The following is a 20518-nucleotide window of genomic DNA, read 5'->3' on the forward strand; positions in this document are numbered from 1 at the left end:
CTCCTCTCTGTTCTTTTAAAGCCCTTACCACACCCCTGACCACCATTTTTAATCCATTCACTACTGCACGGTTCTAAAATCCAATCACCTCTTCAAGGCTCCACCTTTCAATTACCATAATAGGATTTCCCACCCTCTTAACAGTCACAGTGGGGGCCAAGTTTCTAATACATAAAACTCAGGGAACACAATTCAAGTGTTGGTGAGTTTTGGAGGGACATAATTCAATCCACTACAGCCTCTAAGACTGCCAGACAATGGCCCAGGCCCACCTCAGACAGCAGCTTTGACAGCAATGTCATAATTAAGGAGAGGATTGAGATACATAAGCCTGTCAGTGGACGAGATGAGGTGTGTGACCTGGTCTCTCAGGACACAAGACATGACTTGGCCTCTGAGGTGCAAGTAGAGTGTAAGCTCATCACTCCAGATGGCACAGTAGCTGAGTATGAGGTTGAGTGGGGCAGAAGGCTGGGCTCAGAACCTGGGGCATATTGACAGGGACTGGTGGTTCTATCCATGTTTACCAAACCTTGGGGGCCCTCCAAATGGAGGAACTCATCCCTCATCTCCCATTCTTGGGCCATTAATAACGGAGGTGTTGAGGAACCACAGGCACTGTCCCCACTGCACAAAGGCAGCTCCCCACCTTCCATGTGAGACTGGAACCTGGTGGGGTGTCCCCTCTCTTCAATGGTTAAGTGTGAAACTCTGGAAAGCTCTCATTTGGTGACTAAGGCTAGTCTGATGTTGATCTGTTACAGAGAAAGACCCTGAGGGAATTCAGGAGATTTCATATCGTTGGGAAAAATATAGGAAAATGGCCAGGGTCCCTCAGATGTTGAGAATCTTGCCTAGCGTTTGATGCAAATATGCAAGTGTGCCCAGGTGTTCTTTGGTTGTCTAATGTAATTAAACATGTGCACCCAAGTGTCCTGGGTTATGGACTTAAGCATAAAGGATGAGTGGCTCTGATCCATGGCGCCCCCCACCCCCGGGATGCCCCTGGGGGGCAGGCCATGGGGAGGCCGCTACTGCTGCTGGAGGCTGTTGCTGCCAGTGTCCCCAGGACCCTCCAAAAGTCCACCGCCACCGCCAGACCTGTAAGCTGCTGCTGCCATTGCTGAGGACTGAGCTAGTGTCATCTGCCAACAGCTCCCGGGATCTTTCCCAATTACCTAGCATGGACCTGTGTGCGAAGGGCTGGGAACTCAGCCTGGCATGTGAGGGGTCTGGGGAACCAGCCTGGTGTGTGAGGGGTCTGGGGACCAAGTCTGTACAATGGGTTTGATGGGTCTCAGCCCTAGCTCTGACAATACAAATGGAAACTTAGTATAACTAAAATAATGAAACATTTTGGCTTTAGTTATATGTTGCCTTACTCGACAACTGTTGTAGTCATGTAGCTTTACACGTCAAAATATGACATCATGGTATATTGAGTATCTCTAATTAAAGGCCCTTAATTAAGGTAGATGCCGGAAGAGACTTTTCCCTTATCTGCAGAGTGTGGGCCAAATTGATTTCCATCACCTCCCTGATATTCATTACCAATCACAGGAAAGGCTACTGAGGAATGTAGCCACATCTGGTCAGACCTTTTCACAAGTTAATGTCTGTTCTCAGGCTCATTCAATCCAAAGGAAACCATTTACAGGTTGATTTCTGCCCCCCCCCCCCCCATTCATTCTCCGTAATAATCACTTGTTGCCTCTCAAAGGAATTACCCACATCCCCATCTCTTCCCCTCCCCTGTAAAGACTTCTGTACCCCCACTGGGTTAGTAATTGCTCTTTTGTGACTTTTACCCCGTGTTAAAATAAACTGTGTTATTCCCTCTCTCCTATTAATCTTTTTTTGCCAGATGATTTCAGTGAACCTTCAGAGGACCAAGGGGAAGTTTTTTCCCTTGACCCCTGGAATCCCAGTTCCTCAGAATAGAGCTCAGCCACAATTTACTGCTTCATACAAAAATTTCAGACGGTGAGAACAATTTTCTCTGTATCCCAAGGCCCACAAGGTAAGAAACTATTTCCCAGACCATTCTAACTGAAAGTCGTAGGTTCCCATGGCTGAGGAGCTTAAATAATTCTACCCACTATACACCCCTCCACCTCCCCCATGCACTCCACGGTCAACAGAGATTCTTAAACAAGTATTCCTGACTTGCATCTGTGTGACCAAAGGCTGAACATTCTAATTGATTTACTAATCTCTTGTTCATTATTCTTAACACTAACCAGAATGAGAGGCCATAAACTCAAGCACTGTGTGGTACAGACGTATAGACAGATAGAATAATGTATTTCTACATCTATCTCTAACCCTAATCCTAATCCACCAAATTAGCGATTTCCCAAAACAAGTGGAAATTAGTCAACAACTTAATGTCAGGAATTTGAGGTCAGGAGCAGCCTCCAGAACAGAAATTCCCTTCTATGGCTATAAGACGCTGAGCGGCCTGGGAAGCGGGGCCAGCGGCAGCTCAGCGTCCCCGGGCCGCCTGTCACCCGGGCGCCCCCGACTGCGGCGCCGGTAGCATGATGAAGACGGACGTGCTGCTGCTGAGCCTGAGCGAGCAGGAGACGGCGTTGCTCAAGCCGGCGGCCGCTCCACCTCCGGCCCCCTGCTGGCTGACGGAGCCCGCAAAGCGGCGGCGCCCCGCCTGCCTGCTCCTCTCGCCAGACCTGGGGCTGCTTACGTTCGCCTTCCCCGAGCTCGAGCGCCTCATCGTCCAGTCCAACGGGGTGGCGGGTGGTCCACTCAGCACGCCGACGAGCACGCAGGTCCCTCTACTCCAGTGTGGCGGCCAGCGACGGGCAAGAGTTCGCAGAGGGCTCGGCCAAAACCCTGGTCGATCTGCACAAACAGAACCAGCTGGGCGCGGACGCGGCCGCAGCAGATGCTGACGCCGGCCGCGCTCAAGGACGAGCCACAGACTGTGGCCGACGTGGCGAGCTTCGGGGACAGCCCGCCGTCGTGGCCCGTCGACCCGGACACGCAGGACTACGTCTAGGCGGAGTGCGAGCGGCTGCGTAACCGCATCGCCGCCTGCAAGCGTCGCAAGCGCAAGCTGGACTGCATCCTGCGCTCAGGGGAGAAAGTGAAGACGCTCAAGAGCCAAAACACGGAGCTGGAGTCCACGGTGCGCCTGCTGCGCGAACAGGTGGCGCAGCGCAAACGGAAAGTCTGCGGCCACGTTTACCGCGGCTGCCCGCTTAGCACCAGCGGCGGCCGCACCCAGCCTGTGCGCGGGGCGCATGCGCGGTCTCCTGCCCGAGGGGCGGGCTCGCCGGGGGGATCGGAGGTGGGTGCCATGGACTCGGGGAGGGTGCGGCCCTGGGGACGTCCCCGAGGATACCCGGGACTCGGAGGCACCCCGGATTCCGCAAGCTGGACCCCCTGCCCCTGGGAAGGCGAGCAAATGACCTCACTCTGCCTCTGTCCCCCGCGCGCCGCCGCCCCTTTGCACGCATCTCCGCGGAAGGGGGCTCCGATGGGATGCAGCCTCGAGCCCTGCGTTAACTTTTCTTTCACTTTTTTTTTTTTTTTTTGCCTTTGGAAGAGAACAGTATTTCCATTCTGCACTAATTTTGTTTCTACTCGGGAACAAACGTTGGTTGTGTGCTTTCTTGTGTTGGTTGTGTTGGGGTTCGGGTTTTTTGTTTTAAGAAATGGGAAGAAAAAATCCTCCTCACCTTTGCTTGCTCTCGCTACCCGCATTTCTGTCCTCCGACATACGCCCCGCCCCTTGGTTCTGTTTGATTGTTTTGCTATGAGGCTGCATTCCTGTTTGTAAACCTTGGTTCTGCCGATTTTCTGTTTTCTCTAAAGGGTCCTTACGCCAAAAAAAGTAAAAATAAAGAATTTTTGAAAATATGCTGTTAACTACAGTGTTAGAAGATCTCTTAAGGGTAAATTTACCATTAAATAATAAGAATAACTAATTTTTATATGAAGTTTTACACTTGACAAAACATCGACAAACATATTCCCCTCTGAGCCTAGTAACACCTCTAGAAATGTGTTGTCATCCACATTTTATAGCTGAAGAAGCTGAGATTGGGAATCTCGCCTAAGTTCACATAGACAGTAGTTGGAAGTTCCAGTGTTAAGAACCACAAAGAGTTTTAAAATAATCCCCAATAATCCTAAACAATTAACCTTGATGTGAATCAGACTGTGCACTCCATTTTTACTTTCCCAAAAACATTGGGTCCATTCATACTTTGGTTTCCAAATCTCCCCCAGATTCTCTCCCTGTAACGCATTTAAAAAATATCTTTTTAAAATTCTCAGTGTTTTTCAATTTTGCTACTTCTCTGTGATTGATGAATCAACGAATAGATATTTATTGAACATATTTTGTTTGCCCCACACTATACTAAGTGCTTTGGTGATTCAGATATGTTTAAGGCACTGTCTCTGACCGTGAGAATTTGTTATCTATCTTGGTGGATGAGAGGTGAGTTGATTCAGTGACCAGGAAAGGGAGAGAAAACACTACATGACTTCTTAATATATTATGTATGCGGTTCCCAAGGATTTTTCAGATATAAGTGAGAGAATTCACTGCAGAGAGGAAAGACTTCATGAAAAAGGAATTTGAGTTGGACCTTAAAAGATGGATAGAATTTGCTCAATAATCACTTGTTCACATATGCTGTTCAGTTCAACCATCATCTGCCTGGTCCTGACTTCTAGATTGTGGTCTAATGTTTTGCCAGCTAGGGACTTCACCTTTGGACTTGAGGCCAAATCTGTACTGTTCACTGCCTTTCCAGAGCTGCTTTCTACTCCAGCCTGGGCCTTTGTGTTTGGGTGAGCACTGGTCAAATTCAAAGTCATGTATATCAGTCCCTGCTCTGAGTTTCAGAATGACCACAACATGTCTGGTCAGTCTTGCAAGGCATCCACACTACCCTGGGGACTTAAGACCCCTAAAGCCACCCTCACCTACACTGTAAGTGGAAATCAATGCATTTCCTCAGCCAAGCTCTTGACAGAATTTATCCCTTATTTTTAGAATTTTCAGAACCAGGAATTCTGGTTCAGGGTCTCTTAAGGCCATTATTGCCCACTCGATCAGGAAATTCTCAACCATACTTTAGTTGTTATTTTCTGACATACACCTCTGCACAGTATCTCAAAGACGGTTTATGCTATTCTCAAGCTGTTGCTGGTACCTAATCTTTCTCTCTTCTGTGTAACAGTTCTGGTCTCATCTGCTCTTTAGAACCTTCCTTGAATACAAGGAATCCTAAGAACCCTTGGAACGTGAAGGTCTAATGGTCTGGACCATTACTTTGTAACTTAACCACTACCATCTGAATTATCTGTATATAAATATTTGTCTTATTTCTCCAGCTAGGGCAGAGATTGGGATCACTCAACAGTAGCTTCTTGAGGGCAAGACTTTTCATTGTCACTTTTGTGTCCCCTGGATTTGATTCACTAAACTGTCTGGTATTGCCCAACGGCCTTTACCATTAGGTGACTCTCCATAAATGCTTGCCATCAGCTTGGTCAGCTGCTCAATTGCTAAGCCAGTCCACATGACCCTGCTTCTATAGGGTGGACCAGTCATAGCCAGGCCCCGCCTTCCTCTCTCTCACCAGCACAGAGCTGAAGAAACCTGAGTCTTTCAAAGCTTCGTTAATCATATTCTTGTGTGTTCTTTTGGCTCACAGGTGGCGCCACCACCACAACAGAATGATCTTGAGTTTCCTGAAATCCCTACCTATGAATATTTCACTTGAAAAGAAAAGCAGCCGCAATCTCTCTCCTGGGCCCCTGGGGTTGGAGAGGCAGCTGGACCTCGTAGGGCCTCCTGCAGACAGAAGCATGTGAGAATTTCCTTCAGGGTCTCAGAGTTGCCTGGATTTGACCCCTCCCCTTTTTTCACCCCCATATCCTCCCAAGCCCGTTAATAGTTCAGACACAGGCTCTTCTTGGAGCCTACGGGCTTCGGATATCATTGCTCTATTTGTCTATCTCCTTGCACAACCATATTGTTTCTTCCTCTCACTCATATGTGCTGCCTCAAAATTCTGCCAAGGCTGCTCAAGTGTTGTTGGAGGGCGCCCAGACTGACCATCCTTCACACCATCTTCTAAACAGCTTCTGAAATGAACCCAACAGATATTCTCACATGTGGACACAGAGATCTGTATAAAATGATGCCCGCTGCAGTATTATTTAAAATAAAAGGTGAGATATAACCTAAATGTCCATTTAGTGAGAATCCAGTTAAATATGTGATAGTCTATCCATGCAATGGCAAACCCTACCCCTTGCAAAGAAAGCAAAATGAAGAGTGATGTATGCTAATATGGGAATGAGCTCTAAGATTGCTGAGTGGAAAGAACAAAGTTCAGAATAGTGTATTGTATGCCACCAGTCAGATTAGAAAGAATGTATGTCTGTGTGCTTATCTAGCCATATAAAAGTTCCAAGAGGAAATACAAAAAAATTTATTAGTGGCTGCCTCCAGGGTGGAACTGGGAATCTCAAGTTAAAAAGGAGACAATTTTTATTGCATACATTTTTGTACTGCTGGATTTTTCAAAACTGTATGTGTCTATTACTCTTTTGATAGTTTTTAAAAGGTTTAAAATGCCTCTTTTCTATAAGCTTCCCATATTTACCCAAAATAACTTCCTTCCTCATTATCCAGTCTAGATACAGAAGAGCCGCAGTACCTCTCGTCCCCCGCCCCCTGCCAAAGTGTAGCTAGATCCCTGTCCCCCTGCCTGTAAGATGCACCATACTTGATTATATTCTGATCTTCTACTGTACACTGTGTTACATGCACTTTGCAGCCCATTTATGTCCTTCAACGTTGTGCTTTTATTATCGTCCCTTCCTACACATGGGCCTTGTAGTCAATATGGCTTCTGTGGCCTGCAGAGTACTACCAGGGAGTCAGGCAGTGCTTCATACACAGCAGGAGCTTAATTACTGCTTGTTCATTGACTAGATTGCATGGATAATTATCTTTGTGAGGCATTATCATGGAAGCTCAACAATCAGACACACAATATGATGATGCTGTACATACTCATATTACACTCCAAAACAGAGCAGCCCCAAAAGCCCTGGGTCCATAGGCCACTTCTGCTCCTTAAATAAATCTGGCCGGTTCAAGATCTACACAATGCAAGACACATGCAAGGCCAGCAGCAGTCAACGGTCAATGTCTCTGGTGCTCATCTGGACCGTTTCTGACCATCATTTCCTGTTGTCTCTGCTCACCAAACTCCTTGATTCTGCAACTCAGCCTCAATACCTGCCTCAGCCCCCCAGACTGCTCTTGAATATATTTACCCGGTTTTTACCCCTGACACTTGCTTTAAAATGTGATGTATCCACAGTTCTCTCAAGCAGGAAGCCAGCCTGGCCAACAACACAGTCTGCAGGGTAGAGGGACAAGGCAGGGCATTACTAAGGGCATGCCTTGGCTAGCCTTCATGAGACTGAATGGGCCCTGGTATCTGGTTGCCTGCTATCCCATTGTGAACAGGCTCAGTGACACTGACAGTTCACTGGCAAGCCCTCTCCAGCAAAATTTAAACAGACATGTATTTGTGGATGGCCCACAAGTGCCCTTTGGCTGCTATAGAGAGTAAAAATGCAGAGTATGGAAAAGATACGTGAATTTAATTCAGGCAAGAGGTTTACTTGTTTTAGCTGACACATTCTAATTGTACATACTCATGGGGTAAATCCAATGTTTTGATACACATATACGTTGTATAATGATCAGGTCAGAGTATTTAATATATCAGTGACCTCATTTATTTATCACTTCTTTGTGACAAAAACATTCAAAAGCCTCTCCTCTAGCTATTATGTAATATATGAAATTTAACTGTAATCCATAGTCACCCTACTGTGTATTAGAACACCAGAAATTATTCTCCTATCTAATTGTAATTTTGTACCCGTTAGCCAACCTCTCCCTGTTTTTCCTTCCCCACCTCCCTCCCCAGTTTCTGGTAACCAATGTTCTACTCTCCAGGCAAGGGATTTAGACTGCCTCTGTATAACACCACAATTTTATATTAAATTCATATGTTAAATACAGGGTGGGGCAATTGAAGAACCAGGCTTCCTGCAGTATCACCTTATAGGGTCTCTGAGTCCTCTCTCAGTTCACCCTCGTCCCTTTCCTGGGCTCAGCCAGAGTCTCAGCCCTGCTCCCGACAGCTTTGATGAAGGATCTGGGCTGAAGGCTCAGGGAACCCAGCCTAATGTCTAGTTACCAATTGCCTTATCCTCAGCACTCAGTTGTCAGAGCCCTCCCTCCTGATGAGTATACCATGGGGAGCACTCATCAGGACTCAGAACTTAAATAAAATATGGTTTTCGAGGGGCTGGCCGGTTAGTTCAGTTGGTTAGAGCATGGTGATGATAACACCAAGGTCCAGAATTTGATCGCTACACTGGCCAGCCAAAGGATTTAAAAAAATAAAAATAAAAATAAATATGGTTCTGAGAAGGCTCTTCTTCTATGAAGAAGCCAAAATATATTTTTAATGTGTCTTTGTAAATCAAACATCATACTGTGGACAAAGCTGGACTCACCAGCCAGTTGTCAGGATGGTGTGTGCTCTGGGTGATTTTTCTACTCAGAGATAGGCTTGCTTTGTACCATCTACTCTTGCTTCTGCCCAGTGTCCTGGAGACCAACTGTCCAGAGGTAAAGGAGTGAAATGTGGGGGAAAAGGTTTTCCTCTGTGTTTAAGTAAAGCCCAGGCCCTGGACCCTGTGGAGAACACAGCAGCCAGCTTACAGCCAGTTAGTCCAGCCTCACAGAGGAGGAGTGTTCCCTCTTCCTCTGAGTGACCATTATCATTTCTTCCTCTGGCTTTGGAAGATGGGCCTGAGCAAAATGATGGTCTAGAAATGCAGTCATCCCAGATCAAGGAGAAGGGGCAACAAGTAAGAGACAAGAAAACCAGGGATGGAAATCTTTCTGTTAATAACAACACCACCCTACATTTACATATCACTTTATAGGGCTGGCCGGTTAGCTCAGCTGGTTAGAGCACAGCCTTATAACACCAAGGTCATGGGTTTGGGTCCCTGTACCCATGAGCACAGTCACCAGCAACAACGACAAAAAACCACAATGTACCTGTCATTTTATAGATTGCAAGTACTTGGAATGTGGTCTTTTGTGTATGACCCAGCCTCTCCATCCATTTTTGTCTTGTCTGTAAGTTGGGAGATACTATTTAATAGCCTTGCTCTTATAATGGCTGTTAGAAATCATTTTCAAAATTAAATATAGACCTTGAGCAAACTTCTGTATCCTCTCCAGACTAGGAACTGTTCTAAGTAGCACCATCCACTGTGCCGATTCCCAAAGCAGAGGCTGAAGCTAAGAGAGGCAAGAATGGCTGCAGCAACTAGAGATGCACATAAAAACTCTCCAGCTCTTTGCGGCTCAGTCGAGCAGGGTTCTGGGCTTTGGGTTGTCTCTTGCCAACCTGCAGAAGAAGAGGAGAAACTTCAGACCCTCCCACTAGGAGATCCTTGTAATAATCTTGTGGGGTATGAATTATCTGCATTTTACATATTAAGAAATTGAAGCTTGGAGTCATAATACTCAGGGTCAATGACTAGTACAAAAGGAGGGACTTGGTCCAGTTCTTCTGATTTCAATTCCAGTGCTATTTTAACCACACAGCCTTCTTCATAACCCTCACACTGCCTTGGCCCACACCGTGTCCTCTACAACCCTGGACTGTCCAGTTGGCTTTAATGTTAGGCTACAGCTAAAGTGCCAGGAATCCCAGTGTGCACACACCCTCCCTCTCCCTTGTGACCAGTGGCAACATCCTTATCAGACCACAGGTAGAGGCTCAGGTGTAGTATGAGGCTAATGGGGGTACTCTCCATGATTTAATTTCTCTGGGTATAAATGGGAAGTATAATCATACTTACCTTACAGCATTCCGTGAGGATTAAATGAGATAATTCATGTGCAAACACTGGCAGGCTTCCTTATACATAGTAAGCCCCCAATAAATATTTGGTTCCTCCTTACACTCCCTAAATGGCCTGGTGGGAATCAATTCACTCACCAGGCTCAGTGGTCACCTTTGAACAGTGTCCTCTGCAGCAGAAGCTTAAGGCCATTCAGGTGTTTAGAATGGTTTTCAATGACTGCTAATTTTACAAAATCGTTTAGAGTGACTACCTGTCTGACCCCTCCCTCGACACACACACACACACCCTTAGAAAGGAGAGATGTCCAATTTGTGGCCCATAGTCTGGGAACTAGCTCAAGGACAGACCTCATTTAGAACTCAAGCTGGTTAATAAAAGTCAAACTTGAACATATGGTAGACCTCGGGTTAGACCCTCACGTTCCTTGGGCCTTAGTATATTCATCTCTAAAATGAAGATTTGGATTACAGAATTCCTAAAATCTCTACCACTCTGAGACTGTGCAGATGACTTTTTCATAAGTATACCCTTCCATGGCTGGACTTCAGGGCTGTGCTACAGACACTAAATCCACTCAGAAGGAATTTGAGCATCTTACCTCTTCATAGACAGTGCTATTGAAGGCAGGGCTGGGGTTCTTCTTCTTGGATATAGACTAGAAATTCAGAGGGTAAAGAATGCTTAACTTCAAGATAAGAGATGTTCCACTCCTAACTAATGTAAGAGGTCCCAAAAGATACTCAGGGCCCAAAATGCCCCTGATGTAGCCCCAGCCAGAAAGTGAATAATATCTCCTATGCCAGGAGTATACAGTGGTGTTTATGGTCTCCAGGGAAGGCACAGTATATACTTGCCTATGATATGACATTTCTAAACCAAAGTCAGAGTTTAGTATCCCTTACCGACATACCCCTAAAATCCACACATACCTACATTCCTAGTGCACACACACACCCTTACACATACACACATATCCCTCAGGCAATCCTAATACAAATACTACCCCAAACCATGTATCTCTTCAACACATAGCATACACACACCCCTAATGTAAACAATTCTAGCACATATATAAGTGCCAAACTTAGCATATACCCTAAACACAGTGCTTTTGTGAATCACTGGAATTAAGAAGCACTAGCAGCATGTACAGTTTTCATAACATAATATCAAAGCATGTGAACGTGGTACCTGTGAACATCTATTATGTCCTCATATTGTAGCATATAATTAAAAATAAATATCTCTCATAGTGGAATCCAAGTTGGTTGAATGACTTATTGGAAAGTTGAATGAAAAGTTTGAAAGTCTGCAAAATTCCCTTCAAACACATGGTCTCTGACCTACATGGACTTCCACAGTTTTGTGGATTCCCAACTTCTACCTACCATGTTAAGGCTTATGGCCTCACACTATTGCTCCAGTCTTGCGAATCCCATTCTTCCCATCCCCTCCCACACAAGGTAAAAAGGATGACCATGGGCACCAGGGTAGCCACCTCTGTGGTTCTAGGTACACAGGAGAGCTATAAGCTCAGCTTGGAGCAGAATTTCAGTGGACCCAGAGTCTGGAGGCCTCCACCAGCAGGTGATTGGCCAGAACTTTTGTCTGGTCCCTGAAAGTCAACACTGTGTCTCTCTAGGTCCTCCAGCTCCAGGCAATATGCTCCTGCCTTGGAACCCTCTCCAGTATCTCTTGTCATAGCCTCAGCTGGCCTTTTAAGGACCCTGTGGTCCCTCTGCACAAGCCACCTCCTTTCTATCTTTGACTGCCCTTTGCTTCCCACAGAAACTCCTGGCAACCCCTCTAATACATTGCTCTCTGAGTCTCAGAACTGTTATTTTTCTCTGGGCTGAAGCAGAAAGGTTTTTCTCATGGGGCCATTAATATTTAAATACAGTCATTTAAACAGATACACACAATGGAGGACAGCTAGTCGGGACATGCACACACACTCTCTGTAAACATGAGCCTGCACATGCAATGCAAAATACACATCTGCATCAAAAGCACCCCTGGGAGGAAGATACTCACCTTTCGAGAAGGCTGTATGTACGAATACAATGTATTTGCAGTTTGTCGTGATGTGGAAGCAGAAGACTAATGAGAAGAGAAATAAAACCACTTCAGAAGCATAGATCAGCACAACCCTAGGGAGGTCATCTCTCCATCTCTCTGCCTTAGCCCTGCCCAAATGGAAGCCTTAAGTGGTAATGAAAAGAACCCTGGTCTAACCAGGAAAACAGACAACTGAGTCCAGTCCCACTCTGTCAATGACAGCTACTATCTGTTGAGCATTATTTCACCCATGTATTCTCCCCTAACCCTTATTACACTCCTACAAGATGAGAGTGATCATAATTTGCCCTGTGCTACAGATGAGGCTCCAGGAGGGTCAACAGCCCAAGCCAGACAGTATGTACACAGTAGAAGTGGGATTCAAACCCAAGACTCTGCAGGGCTCTTTCCTCAGCCCCGATGCCTCCCTTTGGCAATGTGCTTTCCTTCTCCACCCCTGAACCAGGTGTCCTCTAAGGCAATAACCACCCTCCTTTAAGATGCTCCAGAGGAGGAATCTCATTCTCACTCAATACCCTAGTCTGAGAGGAGCTCTTTCTTGCACTTATTCAAATTCCTCTTATTGGACTTCAATGTGACTAAAGCCAGAGAACTGGAAGATATCAACCACTCTTACAATCATATTTTCTTTGCCCCATCCTTAGCCACCAAGCTGAGGATGTTTCTGCTTCAGGTCTTCATTCTCTTTTTCAAAAGGCCATTTTTATCAGAATTTTTTCACCATTGGCCATCAGGAGGCAATGTTTTCCTTGGGAGAGATCTCCCAGCCTGAGTTATCAATAATGTCATCTTAGCTGTCAATAATAGAGGATGCTTTTCTAAAGAAGAGGATATCTCTCCCCACAAAGCCCATTCCAGAATAACAGAAAAAGAATCTGCTCTACTATAATATTGGGGGACCTGAACACACCTCTCAGCACTGGACAGATATCTAGGCAACAAATAAACAGAGTAGCTGTTACTCTTTCAGAAGGAGAGAAGAAATCTAGGGTTATCAGAGGTGGGAGGGGGGAGAAAGGATGGATGGGGAGAAATTCAACCAAGGGCATAAAAAATAAGTACAATTTGTAATAATATATATGCTAATAATATTGATTTAATCAACATGTGTAAATGTTAAATTACAAAAATATGTACAATCAATTATGATTCAATAAAAAAAGGGGGGGATGCTTTTCTAGTTCATGGGTGAATTTCTATAATCCCAGAAAGTTAGAGGCAGGGGAGGGGGAGGGGAATGGGGACTCGGAAACAATTTGGCTCAGCTTTGCCACTGCTCAGCTATGTGGCCTTGACCACTTAGTCAACATGAGTCTCGGTTTCTTCATCTGTGATAGGAGACTTGGACCACATCTAAAGTATTAGACCTACTTCATAAGTCTGTTAGGTGAGATTTATTAAGAAAATAGACATTATCATTAAGTCACTCTAGTACAAAAAGGACCAATACAGATCTATTCTTTCCTGAAACAGGTATAATAGGGGATGGAGATAAAAAGTACAAGAGCCCCATGAAATAGAGCTGCAGGGAGGGAAAACAGAAGTTGAATCCCCTAACAGGTTCCTCCTCCTCTGAACTTTATCCGGGCGAGACCTTCTGCCAGGCATAGAAGGAGAAGAAATGACTCTATTGGGCTTTCCAGCTCTGCTAAGATGCACCAGAACCACAATGATCTTTTCAAATAACTTGTTAATGCAGCTGAGGCCAAGCTGTCTTCTGGACCCTAGGAGCATGAAGAGCTTATTCTGCCATTCAAGGTTGTTACTTCTGGGGGGTGACAGGGGATACTAAGAAGCCCCATATTCAGGTATGGAATGGATTAGAGAAACCAGAGTGGTACCTGGGACTGTATCGTGGAGTAGATGGTGCTCCCTTCTCCAGGGGAATTCTGCTCCTGCTTCTGCTCCTGCTGCTGCTCCTGAACAAGAAATAATAAAGGCACATGTGGTAACATGAACAGACAGCCAGGTCTGTCCAGATTTGGACTCAGTAGGGAAAGACAGCACAAAGAAGAGGAGCTCCCGGGAGCCTGGGAGGGAGGTGGCAGAACTGGGCAGAGCCTCATCATTGGTCACCCCAGGATGCGGAGAGACAGGAAGAAGATCGGTTCAATTCACAGCGGAACAGCTAGTGGGGCGGGGGGAACCACCCAGGTGGAAAGGAATTGAGCAACCTTGCCCAAGGGGGCTCCTGTCACTTCCTTCACTTTGGTAACTTAGAAACCCTTCCTTGCCTTTGCTGACTTCTCTACTAAATGTGCTGCATAACCACTGAAATGAGCAGAACTCTGTGTAGGGCTGTGATACAGCCTTACCTCAAAGCACTGAGATTCAGAAGGTTTAAATATTTTAAAGGCTGACCACATTTAAGTCCCCTCTCTAGATCCAGCCTTTGTGGCCAGCTTGCCCTTAGCTTCAAGCCAGTCCCCTGGGCACTTGCGATGCAGGGTGGAGCCCTAGACCCAAGGCCAAAGGCACAAGACCCTTCCAGTTTCCCTCCTCTCATTCCTGCCCCACAGGAGATTGGGGGTGGAGGTATTTCATGCTGCTCAACCTTAAGCACAGATTGCCAGTTTGGGCTCTGGTGGACAGCCAGAGGTGGCCAGCAGGGTTCATTAGACAAGGTGGAAGCTGAATTCTCAGGAAGCAAGAAGAAGCCAAGAGGAGCAGAGAAATGTTAGCTGTTCTCAGAGGCTGGTGAGTCAGGGGCATCTGTCAAGAAACAGGAGTTTCTTGCTTTTCTCTCCCATCCAGACCCATGTGAAGTACCTCCAGAAAGGTTAGAACTCACCCCAAAGCAAGACCACATGAAACTCAAGATTTAGGCCTTCAAACCAGAACCTGGAAATGGGAAAGAGGCTGGGGAGGACTGAGGCCAGGCGGGGAGGAACTCCAGAGTCAGAAGCAGGTAACAGACCTGAAACCCCAAGAGGTTTATTTTGCTCTAAATTATGATTTCCCCCTATGGTCTCCTAATCTAAAGTCATCCTCATTTTGGTTAAAAGGCTGTTTTTAGCAGTCACCTGGGCATCAGTGTCTGTAGGTAGACACATGTGCTCTCAGGAATTTGTACCAGAGCCTGGTAGCAGTGGGAGACACAAGGTCTCCTTTTATTTTTCACACCCCAATATTTCACTGCTGGGGCAAGGAAACAGGTGAAGGGAGCTGCCCTGATTCCCGCTGAGCCCAGACCTGAGGGAAGGTGCTTATCTGTTCTGTAAGGCCTCAGAGGGCCTCACCCATGTGACCAGGGCGGAAGGGGCCCTCCACGTGTGCTTCCTGCACAGTGCTGCACCTCCTCCGGCCAAGCACCAGGAATGGCTGTGGGAAGAGGGCACCTCCTCCCCACCTCCACCACCCTGCCCCCAGGCAGTTCAGTAGGCACTGCCTGACTGATCAGAACCTCTCCCCTAGGCTTGCCCTAGGGACACATCTTGCCCTGCCCAGGGCACCGCAGCAGGGGCATCTGCAGCCCCTCTGCAGTTCCTCCTCTTCTACATCCGTGATGACAGGCAGAATTAGCCGCTGCCTGCACAGAGTGGCAAAAGAGGTTCCAGGAGGATCTGCTCTGGCTTATTGTTTTTGTGCCAAGCTGGTTACTCTCTCTAGCACCTCAGCCAGCTTCTTCCCAAAAGGCTGTGAACACAGACCACTGAATGAGCTACAAAACCATTACATTTTGGCTGGTCACACTCCCTGGCCTGAGTAACAATTAAGGGACCCACAAAAGTAAGCTCTGACTTGCTAGGGAAACAAGAATGTGTGGTCAAACACAATAAATACAAGACGACTGCAATCCTCCTGGCACTCAGCCCAGCTGTTGAGACTAGGCAGAAATGCGGACATGAGGGTGCGGCATGAGGAGGCGGCGGCTGCATTCTGCCCCCTGCTGTTGATTTCTGCTATGCTCCAGCCCTTCTCAGCAGGGGCAGTTCTGCACCAAGATGCCCCTTCTGCCTCCCTCTCATCTTCCCTCTCCCTTTGTCTTCTTCTTTTCCTCCATGGCAAGAGCTAGGATGTTGATGGAGAAAAGACAGGTGTGTGTGTGTGTGTGTGTGTGTGTGTGTGTGTGTGTGTGTGTGTGTGTGTGTGTGTGTGTGTGTGTGTGTGTGTGTTGGGGGTGTGGGGAGGGGCTGTGAATCACTTTGAAAGGACAATTTTCTAGTTCTCTCTGTTCCCCTACTCTGAATGGCCATTCTCAAAAGAGCATCTTCCAGTCCTGTTGAGAGATGTCCCAGTCCCAGCCCCTAGGATGCCATACTTGATTTCTCTGGGTTTGCAGGTCCTTGACATCTTCATAAATTGTCAGAAATTCTCTGGGGCTGGCCTCTGCAGGAAGAAGGAAGCAAAAAACAGAGCTGCAGAAATCTCCAGAGGGCCTCTTGTCCAGGCTTCTGCTTCTGACAGGTCCCTCCTCTACCCCAGATGGCCACGACCTTATGAAAAGTTCTAGAAAGGAGGCAGGTTAGTGCTCTTCCCAGGATACCCAAAGAGCACAGAGGCAGCAGCCACCCCTGACATACCTCCTCCATCAAGCTGGGAAGTACCTCCATTAAACCAGCCACCTGCAGATAAATCTGCATCTTGGGGTTCAGACCATAAATATTTGGCAGCCAACACAAAAGGCGTGAACTGGGAGAAAGAAAGCCCTTGCAGCCACTGCTGGCCCTCCCCCAATCACACATACACACATCCCCACACTCCCTGAGGAAAAGGAGGTGCTGTGTGCCCAGGCACATCCCACAGGGCACAGGGCCCAGTCACTGGAGCCGATGCCTCAGGCAGCAGCAATCCTCAAGGAGCTTCCACTTACGTGACTGCTGCTTCTTCCTCTTCCACACACAGAAGGAGGTGAGGGTGCCAAGAAACAGTGTGATTAGAATCATGAAGGTCACCAAAAAAGGCCAAAATCTGAATTCTGAGGGATAGAGAAGGCATGAGCTCCCAGCCCTTCCCTCTCCTTCCTTCCCACCTGTCTGCTGCAGGGGCTGTCTCAAAAACTACTCTCCTCTCAGGTGTGGCTGGCCTCCTCACACCCTGTGAATTCACCACCAAGGCTGTCTCTCTGTTCAATTGGGTGAGTTCTCCTAAATGATGCCAACAGCATGGATGTTGATACCCGACAGACCTCGTCCAAATTCTAATCCTACAAGCTCTGTGCTACTTGATTAACCTCTCTGAGCCTTGGCTTTCTCACCTGTTAAAAGGGGATAAAGTTACCTACCTACAGGGGTTAATCACGTGATCTAATATACATAAAGCATCTAACACAGCAAATGTTACATCCATCCATTCATTTGTTTTTAACTCTACAAATATTCATTGCACACCTACTATGTGCCAGGCAAGTCTTCCAGTTCACCTTCCTGCTACTCCTGCCTCACTGTTCTTCCTCATTTGAACTTCCACACTTTACATTTGTGTCACACCTGTAACCTGACATATAATCCGGCCAACAAAAGAAGAGAAAGGAAATAAGTGTTCCAGGTGCTGCCTGACTAGGCTTTTTACAAACATTTTCTCATTTAATCTTTACAGCAACCCAATGAGGTACTTATTATTATCACCCCCATTTGACCCAAGAGAAAAATTGAGGCTCACAGAGGATAACGAATCTTCCTGAAATCACAGAGCCAGTGAATGATGAAACCATGGTTGACATGACCCAACAGCCAGTGTCTGTCACTTCACATTGCCTCAGTTTTGTTTATTTCTCTTTCACCCACAAATATTTACTTTTGTTGCCCCAATTTGGCTATAAGTTCCTAAGGACAGGAGCTACATGTTTGTTGATTTTCCCTATAATGCCCATGCTGATGGCACATTAAGTCTTTGTCTAATATAAAGGGATGCAAACTTAACTCAGGTAACTCTCAGATGAGCATGAGCAATAAACAGGAACTCTTCTGGGCACCCCTGTGATCCCACTGAGCCAGGGTACTGTTGTACACTGAAGTTACCTCCTGGAGAGCTATATGACTCGGGGAAAGTTATCATTTGGGAGGAGGAAGCAGGTCTCCTTCAGTCTCTCAGAGGAAGAAAAATATTGTCAGGAGCTATTATTGCTGGACTGTGACTCACTGAAGAACTATGCATTCCCTATGTGAAGGGAAATCTCACAGAAGAAGATGGGGATAAAATTCTTCCAAGACTAGGACAGGCCTGGCTTTATAGGAACTGTGTACCTAGAAGCCAGGATGCCCCTGGCTACAAGGTACCAGGGGAGGAAGCCAGGAGATCTCATACACAGGTTTCTTTAGCATGCGAGCCTGGTTGCAGGGTACAACACCTTCAGCCTCTGTTATAGCCCAGAGTCCCCCACTTACCCTGGTAGGCTCTTAGACAGCTCTGGGTGAGGTTGTGGGTGTCATTTTTCCAGCTGACAGGGTTGCTGACATTGCAGGTATATATGTGCAAGCCATCAACATCAATCTCCTCCTCCCAGGAGGTGAGGTTCCCTGCTGTCTGGATCAGCTCACTCCCTCTGTACCAAGCATAGCTCACATTGCCATCCTTGGAGACTGAGCAGTTCAGAGCCACTTGGCACTTCCCTGTGTCCAGGACCTTCACCTGCACCTGCAGGTGGGGTTTCTCAACAGGATCTGGAAGCAGAGATTCTGATCAGAAAGGTGCTAGAAATACATCCTACAGGAATCAGAGGGGCAAGTGAGGTCCTTGTGACTCACCAAATATAAGAACCTGGAACTGGGTTCTGCAAACTTTCCCAGATATATCAGTGACTTCCAGGCAGTAGAGGCCACTGTCCTGCTGCTGAGCCGCCTTGATGAAAAGAGCCGAGTCCTTGATTGTAAAACTGAATTTATTGTCAAAAGAATCCAAAGTCGAAGATTCATTGTCCAGATGGGAACCATTCTTCCAAGTCCATATCACACGATATTCTGAATGTGAGGACAGCCTCACCTTCCATTGAACAGAGTGTGCCTTTGTCTGAGTGTTGCGGGGCCGTAACCAGAGGGGCTCTCCAGAGAGGCCAACCATAGGGTCAGTAGAATCTGAGCATTCTAGGAAAGAGAACCCAAACTGAAAGTGGCAGGAAGAGTGTCAGACCTAAGCACTGTGTGCAGTTGGATGTGACATCCCTTCAGCCAAGAGGATGGGGGCAAGTGCGAGGAGCCCAGAGCCTAAGAGATTCTTAAAGTGTACTCCCCTTATCTGCCTCCCCTCCTCCCCAGGCACTGTGCCCTAGTCTGAAGGAGCCCACAGACCAATAGGAAAAGCTAAAATCTCTTAAGTATTTACTATGTGACAGGCAGGTTTCAAACACTTTACATGTTTTAGCTATTTAACTTCACAATGACCCTATGAGGATAACCCCACTTTACAGGTGATGAAATTGAGTTAGAAAGAACTTGGCAACTGGCCCAAGTTACACAATGGGAATGACAAGCTTGAAACCCAGTCAGTTTGGTTTTAGAAGATGAATTCTTAACCACAATGTTATAAATGCCACAGCTAATGTGACTGTCTCCCAGGGGCACTGAGGCAACTACCAGTGGCCAGTGATGACTGCCAGAAATTCTTTCTTTCTTTCTTTCTTTCTTTGTTTGTTTATTTTACTTCTCAAAATACAATATAGTTGGTTTTCATGCCCCTTTACCCGTTCCTCTCCATCCCCTCCCCTTCACCCCCCCACCCACATTGTCGCTGTTCACTTGACTTAAATAGTTCAAGGGATTTTTGTGGTTATTCTGTCTTCTTTCCCCCACCCACCCTTTATTTGTTTGTTTGTTTGTTTTTAGCTCCCACAAATAAGTGAAAACATGTGGTATTTCTCTTTCTGTGCCTGACTTGTTTCACTTAATATAATTTTCTCTAAGTCCATCCATATTGTTGCTAATGGTAGTATTTAGTTCTTTTTCATAGCACAGTAGTATTCCATTGTGTAGATGTACCACAGTTTCCTTATCCACTCATCAGATAATGGACATTTGGGCTGGTTCCAACTCTTGACTGCCAGAAATTCTGAATGGCTGGACCCAGTAAGACTAACCCTCCAAGCTGACCTCACGGCCCCTCATCTGTCCTCCCATAGAGCAGGATTCATAATCCTCTCTTGTAGCACATGGCAAATTGGATTGTAGTCATAACTCATTAATGTTTGCCAATATTTTAGTGGCCAGAAAGTCTCCAAGAAAGAGAAAAATAAAACTACACTTCCCAGGCATACCCCAGTACTTATCTCTCTAGGGATTGATATGACAGCTAATGAATATAGGTTGTGACACCCTAGAGCAGCCCAGTGCAGTCAGTGGAGAAACATGGAAGTTCCCTTGACCATATCTGGCAGGGAAGCTATGTGGCATGGCCCAGCAGGGCAAGAAATAAAGTCTGTCTGGGTGGGCTGGGGAGGGTCAGGGAGTTTGGAAAACAGAATAGGAGATGGGGATAGTTATACAAATGGCTCTGTTAAAATCAAAGACATTAAGAGGACAGCAGTGGAGAGGGACTTTTAGATATTCAC

General features: G+C 46.5%; 1 protein-coding gene and 1 pseudogene across 1 annotated transcript; one reads left to right on the forward strand and one right to left on the reverse strand.

Annotated features, from left to right (window-relative positions):
* Window positions 1–2540: 2540 nt before the first annotated feature.
* LOC134383282 (transcription factor JunD-like) lies at window positions 2541–3525 on the forward strand (annotated as a pseudogene).
* A 5888-nt stretch (window positions 3526–9413) lies between these two features.
* Window positions 9414–19035, reverse strand: CD244 (CD244 molecule). The gene is made up of 8 exons (XM_063105890.1): window positions 18723–19035; window positions 18363–18653; window positions 16850–16954; window positions 16298–16365; window positions 13878–13937; window positions 11992–12057; window positions 10556–10612; window positions 9414–9494 (listed from the first exon to the last, which is right to left on the reverse strand). Exons 1-8 carry the CDS (start codon window positions 19033–19035, stop codon window positions 9414–9416), a joined length of 1041 nt encoding a protein of 346 aa, XP_062961960.1.
* Window positions 19036–20518: the final 1483 nt, after the last annotated feature.

The sequence above is a fragment of the Cynocephalus volans genome, chromosome 8 (assembly GCF_027409185.1).
Source record: "Cynocephalus volans isolate mCynVol1 chromosome 8, mCynVol1.pri, whole genome shotgun sequence".
Classification (NCBI taxonomy): Eukaryota; Metazoa; Chordata; class Mammalia; order Dermoptera; family Cynocephalidae; genus Cynocephalus; species Cynocephalus volans.

What these genes read in the sequence shown, in the direction of transcription:
- CD244 (XM_063105890.1), bottom strand. Translation starts at nt 19,035, where the DNA reads ATGGTTGGCCTCTCTGGAGAGCCCCTCTGGTTACGGCCCCGCAACACT. An exon ending in CTGTCTAAGAGCCTACCAGG is followed by an intron (nt 16,955 to 18,362) that starts GTAAGTGGGGGA and finishes TCTATCCCTCAG; the next exon opens with AATTCAGATTTTGGCCTTTT. An exon ending in GAGGAAGAAGCAGCAGTCAC is followed by an intron (nt 16,366 to 16,849) that starts GTAAGTGGAAGC and finishes TTCTTCCTGCAG; the next exon opens with AGGCCAGCCCCAGAGAATTT.